Genomic DNA, 16,394 nt, shown 5'->3' on the forward strand with positions numbered 1-16,394 from the left:
ATGTCTTTTTCGATTATTAATTGGCTTCGTCTGAAAAGTTTGCTAATTAAAAGGTATAACAAATTCACTCGATTCTTTGTCTCCTTCACGTTTCACGTGACGGGTATTAATCGAGTGGAAATTTTCACCAAGTCAGTGAGAAACTATTAGAATCCATTTACTCGACGTTAATGCGTTTTCGGGCACCGGAATTATTATCAAGGTTTCGCATGAAACTCGCTACGCCGGTTTCATCAACTTGGGCTTAGAAACAATGCGCTCAGGACTTGGGTAAATTCAGAACGTTGACTTACCTTTCTCAGTGTTCCAACTCCGCAGACTATCGTCTTTTATTTCTATTTCTTTTTTGCACTTGTCAAGAGTTTCAGTCGGATTTCGTACGCTAGACACACTTCATTTTTTACTTTAATTGTGACAAAATGAAGATTAGAAAAAATCGAGACAAAATTTTTCTTGTAAGTGAGTAAAAACATCGGTCGGATTTAGACAAGTGGGAGATAGAATTGAAGAAGCGAAAGAGGCTCGAGAGAGAGAGAGAAAGAAAGAGAAAGAGAGAAACGGGGAAAAATGATTTGCCGTAGTTTTCGCGGGGGAAAATCGCAGCCCAGCGGATGGTTGCGGCATTGTTTTGCGCGAAGTATGTTTTTAACGAGGAAACTTTTGGGAAATAAATTCAACGAATGGTTGGCGGCGGGTTTCCCGGCTTGAACGTAATCTCGAAAACTTACTACGCGTCCAAAGAGCTTACTATTTTATTCCCGCAGCGCTTACAACGACACCACCGTGCATTCTAGTATATATTTACAACAACGCTACACGCTGAGCAGAAAACTTTTCCAGTTCCGTTCGCCCCTTGATTCGCGCAACTAATAATCCCGAGGTACGTACGTTTTGCTCGAAACTCGCTCCATCTGATTGCAATATCATACAATAATGTAGCTACCGTTGTGCCATGTTTTATCGTTCCGATATTTCAATCCACGTTTTTCCGGACGTTGTTGAACCGGATGAAAACAGAGAAAAGTTGCTCATATTTGGACCCTTTTTTTTTACTCGAATAGATTCGAGGAACTGAATGGTGAACGGTTTTACTGTTTCATTTTTTCAAATTTCCCGCCAAAATTTCGATTCCTGTTTACACGGTGATACGTACCTACCATCTATGTATTCTTAGGCAGTTCTTATTCTCGGACAAATATCGTCTACTGCTAGATAAATCTCGTACCTATTCGCGTCGTTTCAGTTTTTGCAAGGATATTGCAATGTATTAAAATTTCCGATATTCCGCTGCTCGATAACCTCTAGTTACCATTCCAGCATTTATTTTTGCTCCATTTTCAACCACTAAAACTCCGTTGAATATTACGAAAGTTTCAAGTTATAGCAAAACAAAGTCGATTCACTTCCGTATGTCTCTTATTCGAAGCTATATCGACGTTCTTGGATACTATATTATTATTTTAATAATATGCAGTTAATTTTTTACTTTCAACCTCGAAGGGATCATTCATTCAAATCTATCATTTCATCGAATTTACCATCCGAAGTTGATTTCTCCTTGCATTCGCTCGCTCGATTATTTATTTATATATTTATTTATTCATTTATTCTCGTATGACGAGTCAGGTATTCGGCTCAATTCCGCCTCCCGACTACAAATTGCGAAAGAAGCAATAATTTCGAATCGCTTCTCGGCGGGGGTGATAAAAATTCCATGTATGTACCAACTTGGCGGAAGTTTGAAGTGGCACTGGAAGTCACGTTTGACCGTCATAGATCCGTGATAAATTTTCAAAGATCCGACGTTTTCTGAATTATTATCGAGCCACTCTCGGTGCTTTTTCAAGCTTCTCAATAAACCATCCGTCAATCTTTAAACTGGATCGAATGATCCGAGTGCAAGTGATGATCGGCGGCTTACTGTCTACCGGAATCGCAGATCGCGACTGATCCGATCAAAATGTGGATCCCTAGAGTGCCTTGACGCCTTTATTATCACCGAAGATACCGTCCTTAACCCGGTTCTGGTATCTAATCAGGAATTGGGAGGGGCCGGTTCGGTAGTCGCAGTGCTGATTGTAGTTTTGACCGAGAGTGCCAAGCATCTCAGAGGGAGTAAAGGCGCGGAATATTTTCCACGATGCAGGTACGTGCAGGATGAAAAGATTTGGCGAAAATACTTGCGACGAAAGTCTGCGACGACGAATGGAAAGCCTTGAATTTTTGAATTTGTGCGGACAATCTAGCTTGGAAGAAATTTTTATTTCTCCTTGATAAACGGTTTCTTGTGATTTATTTATTCTTAGTTTTTTTTTTTTTTTTTTCTTTTTTTTTTGGAACTGTGTAACATTAGTCAGATCCGCCAAATAATTTATCAGTTATCCAGCTTTGCTTCTAAATTACGCGATGCTTGTCAGGCGGTTACAAACTGCCTAATTATCGCATGAATATTACGTAAGTTTCGTTGTACATGTTCGAAGATAAGCCGAGAAACTACGTGAGCTGAAACCAATTATTCATCGTTCATTGTTCGAGCGCGAATAGTTCGGTTGCAGGCTTCACTCTGAAATTCATCTATGGTGACGTCGAACGTTTTTGTCAGAATGGTGCAAAGATCTTTTGAAATCACTTGAGGCATCCGATGTCACTGACTTTCTAAAACAGGAAAACACTTTCGCAGATTCATGCTTCACGGAAGCTGCTGCTAGTCCTGGTGGTCCTGGTCTCCGGAGTGTCGGGGTCCTCTGAAAAGGATCAAGATGTCTCAAGTCCCAACTCAATATCCGCGAAGACGTTACCAGCGATGGAAGAGAGCGAAGGGGGATTGAAGATCGACAACGAGATCAGAAAGAGGTGCGAACCGCAGCCGGACTATCGATCCTACATAGAATGCCTTCTACAGGAGACAAAACGGAAAAAACGGCAGTGCGGTCCGACGTTGTGCGGAGGTTACCAGACCTGCTATGGAAGCAGTTGCCTCTCGTCGAATCAGCAACAGCAGCTAAACTGTCAAGGAACAGAATGTGCGCAAAATGGACAGCAAGCCTGTTCAGGATTTGGCTGCGTCTTCTTTGGCCATAAGTGCCAAGGAAAAGGCTGCATCCAGATCGGTGAAACCTGTTACGGAATCGGCTGCGTTCCTCCTCAAATTGTTCAGATCAGTACTCCTGGTCCGGTTAAAGAAGGTCCGAAGAACGATGGAGACCAGCCTTCAAGTAATAATATACCCTTGGGGCAGAATAGAGAACCTTTGAATGACGGTGAAAAGGTTCAGGACGTGCACCAGGAGAATCCTGACGTGTCCGCACTCCGCAAGGAGATTGCGGAAATTAGAGAACAGCTTAGATCCGTCAAGGAGCAGAATGACAGGTTGATAGAGATCACGGAAAAGGCTACGACGCTTATACTGTCTGGGAACGAGGAACGGGAGAGGGACAGAGATAGGGAATTCGACGAACCCATATTGAGCCACAACTTGACCACCAGTATAGACATCAGCAATTACGTAAACAACACGAACGTCATCAACGTGCCTTCACAGCTTCCGAATAACGGTGCTGATCATCGTCGGGATCAAAGTGAGCACAACGAAGGCCGGGTTCCTGACTTCAACTCCAAACTGTCACAGTGAGTGAATTCATCATGTCCATAAAGTCGTTAGACCTAAGGTCATAGTCATGGCCAGATGATAAGACTTGATTCATCGATAGGGTGAATTCATCGTGTTCATAAAATTGGTGTACTTAAGGTTCTAGCTGATCTGTTTATAAAAAAAGACAGTTTAGATGATTCATATGGCCTGCGTTCGAGCTTACGAAATTCAATTTTTCAGCTGCACTTTTTCTTAATGTGGGTAAATATCTCTCCAGACCATTAGCACAAGGACTAATTTTGTTTTCTAACAAGGAACATCAGTTTGGTGTCGTTGAGACTCATGTATGTTGTAGAACATCAAAAACTAAGAGACACATGTTTTTTTTTATCTGTGGAAAAACGGTTTAGATGGGTGAAAACGACCCCCAAGATGAGCACCCAACGAGGTGATTTCTTGATGCGTTTGAGGCACCAAACTGATGTTCCTTGTAAGTAAAAACTCGACAGTATAATTCACCGATCTCGTATTTTTATTTCGATACAATTTTCAACCGGAATAAAATCGATTCTCAATTCTACCGAAATGATTTTTTCAAATTGGAGATTATTGAAGCGATAGTTAAAAACTTTTATTCAATTCACAGACTTCTAGATTACGAAGTACAGAGTCATAATTTCCGATGACTCAGGTACGAATCATCGAGCTAAATAATGACGAAGCTTAATTCGTCGATCGCAAAGTCATCGCCTAATTAGAATGTGTTGTGATATTGCACGAGTGATGCTGTTCTCGACAGTGCTATAACAAAGATGAAGGTTAATTGTGATCTCCGATGATTTCTAGGCTCCAGGGTACCACCGGAAATTCCGGCACCGAGAGCAAGTCACACTGCTGTATCGTCGTGCGGCCAAAAACGTGCCGCACTATCTGGCAGCCTCCGTATTTCGTCTGCCGACAGAAGAAGCATCGGACTTGTGGATCGCATTGCTATGGAAAACAGGTCGTCCATAGTCAGGTGCGGCCGGAGTGCGTCAGGAATGCTACTGGTGAGTGTGTAATTAGTAATATGCAAAAGTACCTGCCAGAGAAAGAGCTTGAATAAGTTTAAAAAGTTTGAGGATAATTTTGTAAGTGAAGAATTTTTTTTATGAAAAACTCGTTACGAAATTAGGAATTCAACGTTTTTACTCAAGTCAATCTATAAGTTGCAATAAGATTGTTGTAACTAATGTGGCTGTTTAAACCTGACGATGTTTAAAAGTTTATTAAACTTAACGAATGGAAATTTTTATTATTTATCTTCGTTTTTGTATTTATGTATATATAGATTTTCTTTGTGAAAAGATATTTATGCTGATTTACTCTACATAAATAAATGAATAAATAATATAGGAAAAATCTTCATTATACTGAATTTAACTGCGTCACATCATTATATTAACAAGTATCAAATAAATAACGTTACTTTATCATCTTTCTTTGCCGAAAAATTCATAGTCATTAACGTCGTCATAATTACATAAAAAAGGATCATTTTGTTCGTCAATTGAATTCTTCGTAAATCCTTGGAGTTGAATTTTAGATACATCCTGCTGAATAACAAGTTTATCATCTATTATTTATAACATGTAAATTACGTCAGCCCGCCATCTTGAGAAAATCATGCAATTTCTTTAGAATCGCAGGTAAAAATTTGCAAACAAGGCTAAAAACGAGAAAAATAAAAATCGTCATTGTTAAATAAGGTTTCGAAAATCCTGCTTTGTAACTTCTTGACTACAGATTTTATAACTAACGGTATTTAAAAGTCCATAATTATAACGATTTCACACATCGTAATTCTTTTTTTTTTTCTTTTAGAAGATAATTTGTAAAAAATTTCTACACAATCAAGTGATTTCTCCGATAGTGATAATACAATAATTAAGTGTTTAACAACTGAAATTCAGTGTCCGCAAAATTTTTCTTGTTTTTCCTTACATTCCATGTTCAGCTTTTTTCGGTCTCACTTTTCCAGCCCTTATTCTGTCGGGGATTTATTTATCTATTTATTTATTCTTCAACCCATCCGCACGTCCCACATGCTTCTTTTAACGCTGCATCTTCTGCGCTTCATTTTAATTTTTCACTCTCCACAGAAAACTGCGTCAGCTATCATCCCACTCCGTACGTGCCAACTTACCCTGTGTATCCAGCTGCCAGCTTTTACCCTCCGACACCGACGTACTATCCGGTGGTCGGAGCTGCCCAGTATTATCCAGTCTACGCACCGGCTTCGGTGCCAATTTATGCTCCAGTCTCAGGGCCGATTTACGGACAGCCATCATCGATGCAGTATCCTTCGCAATCGGGGTCCTGGAACCTCGACGAGGACTCCGATTACGTGGATGAGTGCGAGGACTGCGAAACACCTGAGGTAATCTAAATGCAATTAAAGTGATCACCGTTCATTCATCACAATTTTTTTCGTTTAAGTCGTCTTGATCCTTCCGGGGAAAATTGGGAATCGATTAATCGTAATCCTTTTTGCATAATTTTCATCGATTAACTTATCACCGACATCACTTTTTCCCAGGATCAAGTTGTGACTGAAGAATGCCAGGACGGGACTGTCGAATGTAAACCGATGGTGAAAAAAGGTGAGCGAATCCGTTACTGCCGAGAGTGAAAACTCAAAAAAGAGTTCTTTTTTATCGATGGAAGAAAAGGTTATAAGATAATAATATTTAATTAAGTTATTAGGCATATATTTAAGTATAATACAAAAAATGGTCATCAACGAGATATTAAAAAATCTCAACACTCGAGCAATTTTTTAATACTTCCTTGATAACAATTTTTTGCATCGGTTCCTTAAATATTATTATCTTATTACCATTTTTTTTTCCATCACAAAAAATCACAAAAAAAAAAAAAAAAAAAATTATCAATAAAAGCGTTTTTTTTTATTTTTACAAGGGATGTCACCCCTTAAACCTGTCTCAAAAATCCTGAGGGACCTCGAATTAGTCTTACGAATAATGAATTTTTAGACCAGGAAGGCCATCGGGACAACTCAGAGGACAGGATGTCAGTTGCGCAACCAGGACGCGGCGACACGACGATCGGGAACTCCGTCGCGAAGAGGAGACCCGATGATCGGAATACGCCGCCAGGGGAATCGGAGGTCGATCCATTGGCCCAGCTTCACCAGGTGGAGAAGGAGGCTCAGGCCATCAAGAAATCGGAGGATCAGCTGACCACCTCTTTGGGGATGCTGGAAGAAGCCGTGGAGTTGAAGAGGCTCCAGGAACAGGATAAAGCCCCGCGCAATCCGAAGGGGGGAGGATCTGCACCGAAGATCGACGGCCAAGCCAGCGAAGAAAAGCAGCCACCCTCAGCCACGATTAATCCAAACTGAAACCGTTTAGCGAATGTACATAATTAGCATAAAATCATTATCAAGGCTGGGATTCGTGATCTGACGAATTTGCTCACGATTTATTCCAGTCTTTATTGCACAGAGAAAAATTTAAGTTTTTTTAGATTCGCGCAAGATTTTTACGAAACGGTGCAACCGTTATGATAACGACCTTTTTTAAACGTTGGTGGAATAAGAACATTACGCAGTACAAATAACTATAATTCAATCTCAAAATCATGTCTATAACCATAATTGCAAAAAAAAAAAATATATAATTTTAGGAATTTGACCATGAAGGAAAAGAGCAGTGATGCATGCACACGCTAGATTTTCTTCTTACATCTGCACAAAGCTAATTTCAACTTTCTATCCATAACTATATTGACACACTTCGGTTATGGTATAAAATGAAAATAGTTTCCGACTTTATAGTCAAACCACGGCTATAAATTTTTCTCTCTGCATCATTCTTCATCCCCCTCCGGTGATCTAACGCCGATATTGTACGACTCTGCGGATCGCCAGGGGTTCGTTATATATCGGCCATTTCCGGTCGCGGTGACGCCGGAAATTGAAGCGAGAAATCCTCGCGGAGAAAGAAAATACACATCTCCAACAATTAGAGAAAAAGAATGTATAATCGTGTTTTCTGGTATTTTCCTTTTCATTTTATAATAAACGCTGATCCGAATTCGCTTCTTTTTTCACGGTTTGTTGTGCACGTTTTTAGCCGATCGGTGACCGGAAGTAACCGCGTTCACCCGCCGTTATGACTTTACGAGCAGCGTATATTAGGCGTGTTTAACTTTGAAATTGAATGGAAAAAGGAAAAGAGAAAGACGAATGAAACGAAAAAATTATACATATAAAAAAATACATCCCTGCACATTTGACGGAGGGTTTGAGGCGCCCACGTGCCCGGGAATCGTGGTTGTATATAGAAGGAGCGGAAGTAGGTTGGAAATAAAAGTTGGCGTAAAATTGCTTCGGCCGCAGAAAGAAGACGAAGCTTCGGTCTGCCGGGGAAGGTTCGTTCTTTGGTTATTTTTCTTCCCGGCATTTATACGTCTTCCGTCTTTATATCGCTAATTCCTTTACCTTTCGTTTCCCACTCCTCTACGTCGACGTCGTCGTCGTCGTCGTTCTCCTAAAACAATTTACAACGGCTTAAAATCGACCCCAGCCTTGGTGGGACGCTCGGTTGGTTGGTTGGTTGGTTGCTTGCTTCTCTTGACTTTATTGTCTTCATAAAACGTCTCCCACGGATTTATCCCCTTCTTTCGTTACTTCCGTTGGGCATCCCTCTTCCCTTCCTCCTTCCCCATGCAGAAGCCATTCGTACTTTAACCGTGTATATATCTGCCTAGCGTGTATACATACCTTATACTCGCTTAGCTGCAGCTTTTTGTCTACAAAATGGTATAACAAGAAGCTGACGACATGCCGCCCTGCTGGATATCTTAACCGAACTTTTCCGCCTCGTCGCTGATGCTATGCGGCAAAACACAGCGCAACGCGTATGTCTTTATGGCTTAGGCTTTTCCCGCTATGTTTTTCTGTCATTAATTCAGACTCTGGTCCCCACCTTTCGACCCCCTTTTCACCATCCCTGCGACGACGTTTCAAATTTATAAACAGCTTGGGGGACGGCAGTTGTGCAGCTTTTTAGCGACACCCCCGTGTCCCGTTCCCTCCGAGGGGTGGGACTGGAATTCCGAAATTGAACAGTTCCAAAAGCGCCGAATTCCGAATTTTTTGCTCCTCACCACCAAAAAAAAAATTCCAAATTTGACGCTTTCGGAACTTCAACCCCGCCCCCCGTCCAATGGGTCAGAATTATGGGCAGCCTCGTTTCTACACTAAAACGAGACAAAATAGACGCTGTTTCCTGATTACACAAGAAATAGGCTGAGATAGTTGATATTAAAGTGTTCGAGATCGTTTGAAAATATGTAGACTATCTCAGTAGAAGAAGAAGAAGAAGAAGAAGAAGAAAAAGAGGAAGTGGAGAAGAGAATTTTCACCAGGGAATAGTTCGATCGAATTCTCGGTGATAAATATTTTCCCCTGAATCGGTATAAATTAGAGTCTCTCGTCCGAGGCGAATAAGAAACTGGCAAGCAATCGTTCATTCGGAAGGGTTAGACAGTAGGCGAAGTAGTCGGGGGACTGAGCAGCCCCCCAAGGAGATTTCGTTCTCGTCTCTATCCGACTGGTTGGCGTGACGTGTAACTGCGTCTGGAAATCGTGACGTGAACGGAAAATAAAGTATCGCTACGATATCGGCGATACTTGTTGCTCGGATAAATCTTTAATCGAGCTTGCGATGTACGAAACTTTCTGGGGTGGAGGGTGGGAATGAGAAAACACAGGGAACGTTATCGCGCAGCTTTCCTCTCCTTTTTTTTTTTTTTCTTTCTTTTTAGGCGATATTCATATTAGCGGGAATATGTGTATAGAAAAGCGAGGATTTAATTCGAAACGAAAAATGTTTCGCCCCGTTTTTTTCCAATACGGATGACGCTCCTCCCTGCAGAAGCTAGACATACCCCGACGAGCTTCCAGACGAACCCCAAACCTACCCCCACCCTACACTCTCTGCTCGCCGGCAATAAAAGCGATTTATCGATGCCGCAAAATGGCGGCCTCCGCACCCCTAGCAAGTCGTGCTTCATTTCGCTGATATTAAACGCTGTAAATTCATGGCTCGGCCTCGATGGCAATCCGCGCGAGAGAAGAGAACCGCGGTGCATGGCTTGAGTGTTTGTTTATCCTGTTTTTGCGAAACGTATACACACCGCCTGTTTTTATTATCCGTTTTTTTTTTCTTTCTTTTTTTTTTTTTTTTTTTTTTGATCACGACTTCACCCCTTCATTTTTGCCTAAACTGCGGACCGTTATAGCGCGCAACTCTCATGTATTTATATTGTACGTTGGAAGGATGAAACGGTGATTCTGACGCTTTGCACGTAGACACATGATTGGATTGTTGCATAAAATTCCGTCGTAAAGCTCGAACGGTTTTACTGCCCTAATTACACCGAGGCGACAACGCTGATCGGATCGTATAACGCCCGTTTATTATCCCGGTGATTTACATCTTCAGCTTGGAAAAGTGTTAGGGCGGGGGCGCAATAAAGCACAGAGTTAATGCTACGCGAAGCTTTTTCGTTATACGTCTTGAGCGACGACGACGACGACGAGGACAACAACGACGTCTGCAGTTGCAATAAGCTTGCTGGAATCTTCCTGCTACGGACTCACGTGGCAGCTTTCACCTGGAAGTATCTTCGTTACTATATGTATTTTTAATATCTTTATTTTCTTTGGCTTTTTTTTTTACTATTATAACCAATTTTTATCAGCTGGAGGAAAATTTCTCACAACAAAATCCGAAGGCATTATTGCATCCGGAAATATATTGATCAACTTCGTTTATTGCCCAGGAATTGTGTACCTCCGGGAAGAAACCGCAAGCACGCTTATACTAAGCTCGAATAAAAAAAAATGCCTGACTTTGAGGCACGTTTTCAGGCTCAAGTCCTCGATTACTCGCTGCTTTTACTCCTGAGTTGACAGTAAGAGTTTGACGAACACGGCGATCCGATCGATGTTCGTTATTCTGAACAAATGAATTTTTTCCTTTACAGGTGAGTCGTGGAAATTAATTTTATAAAAAATCGTGATAATTTTTTCATACTTGTTTTTAGGGGTTGTGAGCAAAAACGGTTGAACGTAATCGAATAGAATTATAAAATCCGATTCGTGAACCGAATCGAATGTACGAGTTCACGCAAATAATTCGGATTTTTCAAATAATTTAAATTATTCTAGTTTGTTCAAATTATTTGGTTCAAATTTGGAGATCTAAATTTTTTTTCTTTCCTATTTTACAACAACTTATTATTAGTCGAATCAAATGCATGTACTGTAAAAATTATCTTATCTTTTTCAACAAATCCAACTGGAAAAGTTTTCCCACAACGAAGATTGAAAAATGTAATTTTCTCAATTAAAAGAAAAAAAAAACTGCCAAATCGTCCCTTGACGTGCCTTACTTTGGAGGGTGTTTCACCCCCTGAAAGTGTTTAATGGCAGATAAAAAAAAAATACGTGTCGCTTAATTTTCAGTATACTATAACAAATTACAAAAGAAATCAAACCGGAGATGCCGACCTGTTATACCTTCCTTGTTAGCGTAGGAAGTAAAAGGAAGCAAAAGGTGCTGAACTTTACTGCCAGCTGTTCCTCTAGTCTGCTGTTTGCTGTAACGACGAATTAAGCTGGCGAGATACGCGACGAGTTTGTCGGCAGTGGTGTCGGGGCACAATCGAGCAAGCACTAATCCCAGCTTGTCACGGGCATCAGGATTTAATACATCCAATTATGATACGAAGTTCGTTCGACGTTAAATGTAGCGTGTCAGAGGATGTGCGGGTTGTTCCAAGTCGGAGCGACGAACGCTGGCTGCGCAGCACCCAGAAGGCTCGACGTGACCGAAATCACCAAAGTCCTGGTTTCCTCGCTCGGCAGCTTGCCCCCCAGGAAATGTAACCGGTAGCTGAAACTCGTTTAATTCAATGTCCCAACCAAAAGTCGCCCTGACATTTATTACGACTCAGCCAATTCTCCCTGGCTTGCTCCCCGGGACCACGATCATCGTCTTCGACTTATTAAACGATCCAAGCCTGCAAAGTAGCCAGCATTAATTTTCTTGGATCTAGGATTAAACTCAGACCCTCTGCCGAGGTTTTTCGCCAAAGGAATAGTCCTTTCCGCCTTCTCATGGGGTATAAGGTATTTATTTTTAACCATAAAACCGTTATACTAATCAAACATTCTTTATTATTAACAAAACGTATACCCAGATACCCCATAAATAATACCCAGAGTTATTAATAACAGTTTTATCTTTGGTTACAGCCATGCAAACTATGTGTGTATAATGTATACAAAAACGTTTGACTATAACAACAAGAACTGAGAAGTAGGAATAAATAAGACTCATTAGTCACAACGTTCACAGAACTGAACGAGTTGCCTCCTCTTATCCACGATCAGTTACCATCGACGTTGAAAATACCTTCAGAAGTCAACGTCGAGAGAAAAAATTCACCCGCTGAATACGGCAAGTGAATTGTCGTCCATACACCTCCTAAATGTCGCTTTAGTTTAAACCGATTTAAAAAATATCGACGGTTAATTTGCATCTCAGTTTTAGCGTGGATTGGACGCATTTTATCAAACACGGTAGCGTCATAGCTGATTCACTTTCTAGTACCCCGCGAAGGAATGATCATCGCCGTTTGCAAGTTCGGAACTGCTGCCAAAAACAACTCTCCTGTAGTTCTTGTAGAGCATTTCCTGTAGCTGTCGGGTGTGGACGGCGTCTCTGGTCTCGCATACGACCTTCACCTCAACGCTGAATATGTCCGACATGATCCAGGCTCGCTCGTGCATGATGTCCTTGATGGATACCCCGATGTCGGCGACCATCCTGCAGAGCTCCGAAATCCCGCCTGGGCGATCGGACACCGTCACCGTGAACTTGAGGAGGCGACCCTCGGCGGCAAGTCCACGTTCCAGGCACCTGCCCAGGATCGTTGTATCTATGTTGCCTCCGCAGAGGGGGAGGACCACTCTGAAACAGATTTTACTCGATGTAGGTGAGCCGGCAACGCCCTCGAGGAGGTGCGGGCTGAGGGATGGCCCGTTTAACGGTTAATTAACTTTTACGACTATACTTCGTTTCGGGTCATTACGTAACGCAGCCCGGAAACGACGCGGGAATGACGCGCGAACTCTGGACGGAACGACTGACGACGACCCACCATCACCCTCCATGCTTCGTTCTTCCTCAAGGATCGCTACTCCTTACTGTATTCCTACCCTTTCCTGTGGGATTGAGTATCAGAAAACTGGAGAACCAGGATCCCAGAGAAAGAGGTTCGATCAGAGAGAACACTAACAGCTGAGGTGCGATTGATCATTTCAGGTGAGATACATATTATGCGTTTCAACTACTGGAAATCACATTTGAAATCAGGCTAATCACAGGCAAAAGGTCTCCAAATTTTACAAAATCGTTTTGGGAGTTACGAAACTAGTTTGGTGGGGCACTCGAAACGATGGTGACTGGAAGCTCAACTCCGTTACAGGAGCTGATCGATTTTTCTGCTAACGTGATGTTTGAAAGCTGTTCGAATCTTCGACTGCAAACTGAAATCGGGGTGCCGATGTAATCGCCTCACCTTTTTCCTTTCAGTTCGTCGAGCTGTCCTGCAAGAATGGCGGCCAGTCCCGTAGCTCCAGCACCCTCAACGATGCACTTCTCACTTTCGACCAGCTTCAAGATCGCTATCGCAATCCACTCCTCCTTGACGACTACTAGCTTGTCAATCAGCGGATCAGCAGTAACGAAAGCGTTGTAACCGACCATAGGAACGGCCAGACCATCGGCCAGAGTCGATTCGATTGGTGTGTAAGTCGGACGACCGGCTGCTCGGGCTGCCGTGAAACTTGCGCACCTCTGGGACTCGACACCCTGATAAAAACCGGTGAAAAGTGAAAGAACTGTTTCTAAGATGCCTTTCTGAGAGGAATAGTAATCCAGTATTTCAAGACATGTTGGAATCGATGCTTCCGATTCATGCAACTCTTACTATGACTTTGACATGAGGATGCAGAGTTTTTATCGCCAGTGCAACACCGGCGATGAGACCTCCTCCTCCAACGGGAACGACAACGGCATCAATGTCTGGTACCTGCTCCACGACCTCCAATCCCAATGTGCCTTGGCCAGCCATGATGTGCGGATGGTCGTAGCTGAAAGAGAGAAAAAGTGCATTACACTTGCGTCGAGGGTGAAGGTGGACGTGAAAGTGTGTCGCGAACGTTGTTCCTACCCGTTGATGTAGACGAGGCCCTTTTCCTTGCCGATCTGCATGGCGTTGTGCTTGGCTTCCCCCATGTCAGAACCCTGGACGACGACGGTTGCGCCGTGTTGTTTGCACGCCGCGATTTTCATGATCGGTGCCACAGCCGGCATCACGACTGTCACGGGTATTCCGAGTTTTGCTCCGTGGTAACAGAGTGCCAAGGCGTGGTTGCCCAAGGATGCCGATATCACTCCGGTCCGCTTCTGCTCGTCCGAGAGCATCAGCAACGCGTAACGAGCGCCTCGTTCCTTGAAGCTTCCCGTGGTTTGCAGGAAGTCTTTCTTCAGGTACAGTTCCATGCCCATTGAATCCGACAGCCGGGATCTCTGTTCGATGGAGATTTCGGGTTAGTGTAAAAATAAGTGATGCTTGTGCTATTGGAAGTGAATCGAAGACTTTTGATTGAGCGATGTACAGCGATATTCACGTACAGCACATGGCGTGTTGATTATCCCTGACTTGACTTTGAACGCTGCTGAGGTTACATCTTCAAAGGTGATTTTTTGCGGACTTCCTTCGACGCAGTAAGGGTCAAAGACGGACTCATCTCCCTGTAAGATGAAATCTTTGTAAGTACCTACATCCGAGTGTGAAACACTGAACAACTGAGATAAGCCCGAGCTATGTTTAGGCAGTAACTCTCCAGTTCCTTGATTTTGCCACCTCCTGCTGTTTCATATCTCCTTGTTATTATGGAATATTCAACGCCAATAGTCTTTTGTCACCGCGCGTATTGACTCAACGACTCAACGCTCGGTACTGATAACGGCGTAGAATGTGTCAAAGGTTGATGCTGAATCGAAAAAATCGGTAATCGTTACTTACGCCCATCTCTCTTTGCTCAACGCCTACGCTTCACGTTGTTTGTCTTCAAAATCAATTTTGCAGCAAACGTTGCTATTGTATACAGTAAATCCGCACTGTTGGCGGATAATCGCTTATTGTTAACAACCTTGGAATGTGGATATGCATTGCAAAAAGTAATTGACAATGCCGACACAGTTCCTTGACGTTAATCGCTACTTTGTTATCGGTATTTCACTTTTTGTTTACAATACTTTGTGAAATACGAATCCGAGTATTATATACTTTCCAACTGTATTAATCTTTTGTGAAAACGATAAGTCAAGAATTCATCATTATGTACTTGTAACGTGAAATCGCGTTGGAACGTGCGAGAACCGATAAAGGTGTACGTCGTAGGTGAAATTTTTTACTCGTCTGTCGCGAGAGGTGATGCAAAATGCGAATAGAAAATTGGAGCTTAAATTATCCCGTGTAACAGCCTCGCCCTGCAGGAGAGTTTGATGAAGATTATAAGGGAATTAGATAACTTACCGTAGAAGTCGAGGAGACGGAAATGTTGCTAGTGCTCGAGTAACTCTTGTTAACTCCATTTGAAGCAAACAAGTCAAGAGGCTGACTTGGAAGCTTATTCAAATCCCTCATCTCGCACCTTGTTTTCAATCTTCGTAGGTAAACTTTAATTACGTTATTGAACAACTAATAACCTGAACTTCGGACGAGATACTGCGCGCGGGATACGTGTTTTATGGAAAATTGCCTCCGACGAATATAATCGCGAACCTTCTGACCTTAGCTCGAGTCTCTTCTTCCCGAGAAACTTTACTACTGCTGCACTTACGGATAGGGTCCGGTTATTTGCTCTTCTCCGTAGCGACACGTGCTGTGTCACGTGGCGGTCACTTATCGTCATCGGCTGTTTCTCGGACGGAACTTTTTCGCGATATATATATGTATACATAGTCTCAACATGCCTCACCAGCACAACATCGACTTCGACCTTATCAACTATTATTTTGCAACACGGTTCACTGCCAGCGTTTTTTTTTTTTTTTTTTTTTTATTTTTTTTAATGTATCACAAAATTCTCGTACGCGACGCGCTTTTTTCGACTATACAGTAAAAAGTCATGACTCGATCGAGCGGGGATGAGATTCCTAGTCATTGCAATAACGATTGATCGTGAATACGCAAACAGTTGCAAACACGTGGATGGAGATAAACTCGCTGAAAGATTTCTTTGTGGAGAATGGCAAACGAGAGTGGAAAATTTCCATTCTCAAACGCTGTTTGTAAACCATTGAGGTGAGGATCTTTTGCTAGTGACGGTCAAGCCCACTTACCGAATTAGCATGATTCCAAAATTTTCTATGTTCCATTCTTGTCAAGTAGTCAGACGTATAATCGACACAGTCGCTCTCGTCGGACGTCAGTCTGTCACTCAATAAAAAAGCGCCTGTATAAAACCGCAATCCAACCAATAGCTAAGAAACAATGACCTCGGCTGCTGATAACTAGCCAGAGAAATCTGGAAAAAACCACATTGCACGATTCTCGAAGTCTCGCTGTATAACGATTACTTAAAATTCGGTCATTCCATACGTACACATGATGCAACTCTGACCCCTTCTAAATGTGTAGACCTCAAATATAA

The 16,394-nt window shown here is 42.4% G+C and overlaps 2 protein-coding genes across 2 annotated transcripts; one reads left to right on the forward strand and one right to left on the reverse strand.

Annotated features, from left to right (window-relative positions):
• Positions 1-2,067: 2,067 nt before the first annotated feature.
• On the forward strand, positions 2,068-7,111 carry LOC124408196. Its single transcript, XM_046884946.1, has 6 exons — positions 2,068-2,146; positions 2,696-3,627; positions 4,439-4,641; positions 5,734-6,011; positions 6,171-6,234; positions 6,628-7,111. The coding sequence occupies exons 1-6, from the start codon at positions 2,141-2,143 to the stop codon at positions 6,993-6,995; spliced, it is 1,851 nt and encodes a 616-aa protein (XP_046740902.1). The 5' UTR covers positions 2,068-2,140; the 3' UTR covers positions 6,996-7,111.
• Positions 7,112-11,823: 4,712 nt separating this feature from the next.
• LOC124408096 (L-threonine ammonia-lyase) lies at positions 11,824-15,651 on the reverse strand. The gene is made up of 6 exons (XM_046884780.1): positions 15,275-15,651; positions 14,368-14,487; positions 13,904-14,262; positions 13,661-13,823; positions 13,250-13,542; positions 11,824-12,639 (listed from the first exon to the last, which is right to left on the reverse strand). Exons 1-6 carry the CDS (start codon positions 15,383-15,385, stop codon positions 12,273-12,275), a joined length of 1,413 nt encoding a protein of 470 aa, XP_046740736.1. The 5' UTR covers positions 15,386-15,651; the 3' UTR covers positions 11,824-12,272.
• Between the last annotated feature and the right edge of the window lie 743 nt (positions 15,652-16,394).

The sequence above is a fragment of the Diprion similis genome, chromosome 7, assembly GCF_021155765.1.
Source record: "Diprion similis isolate iyDipSimi1 chromosome 7, iyDipSimi1.1, whole genome shotgun sequence".
Lineage (NCBI taxonomy): Eukaryota > Metazoa > Arthropoda > Insecta > Hymenoptera > Diprionidae > Diprion > Diprion similis.

What these genes read in the sequence shown, in the direction of transcription:
- LOC124408096 (XM_046884780.1), bottom strand. Translation starts at nt 15,385, where the DNA reads ATGAGGGATTTGAATAAGCTTCCAAGTCAGCCTCTTGACTTGTTTGCT. An exon ending in CCGTCTCCTCGACTTCTACG is followed by an intron (nt 14,488 to 15,274) that starts GTAAGTTATCTA and finishes TTCATCTTACAG; the next exon opens with GGAGATGAGTCCGTCTTTGA. An exon ending in TAATCAACACGCCATGTGCT is followed by an intron (nt 14,263 to 14,367) that starts GTACGTGAATAT and finishes TCCATCGAACAG; the next exon opens with AGATCCCGGCTGTCGGATTC.
- LOC124408196 (XM_046884946.1), top strand. An exon ending in AGGACTGCGAAACACCTGAG is followed by an intron (nt 6,012 to 6,170) that starts GTAATCTAAATG and finishes ACTTTTTCCCAG; the next exon opens with GATCAAGTTGTGACTGAAGA. An exon ending in TAAACCGATGGTGAAAAAAG is followed by an intron (nt 6,235 to 6,627) that starts GTGAGCGAATCC and finishes ATGAATTTTTAG; the next exon opens with ACCAGGAAGGCCATCGGGAC.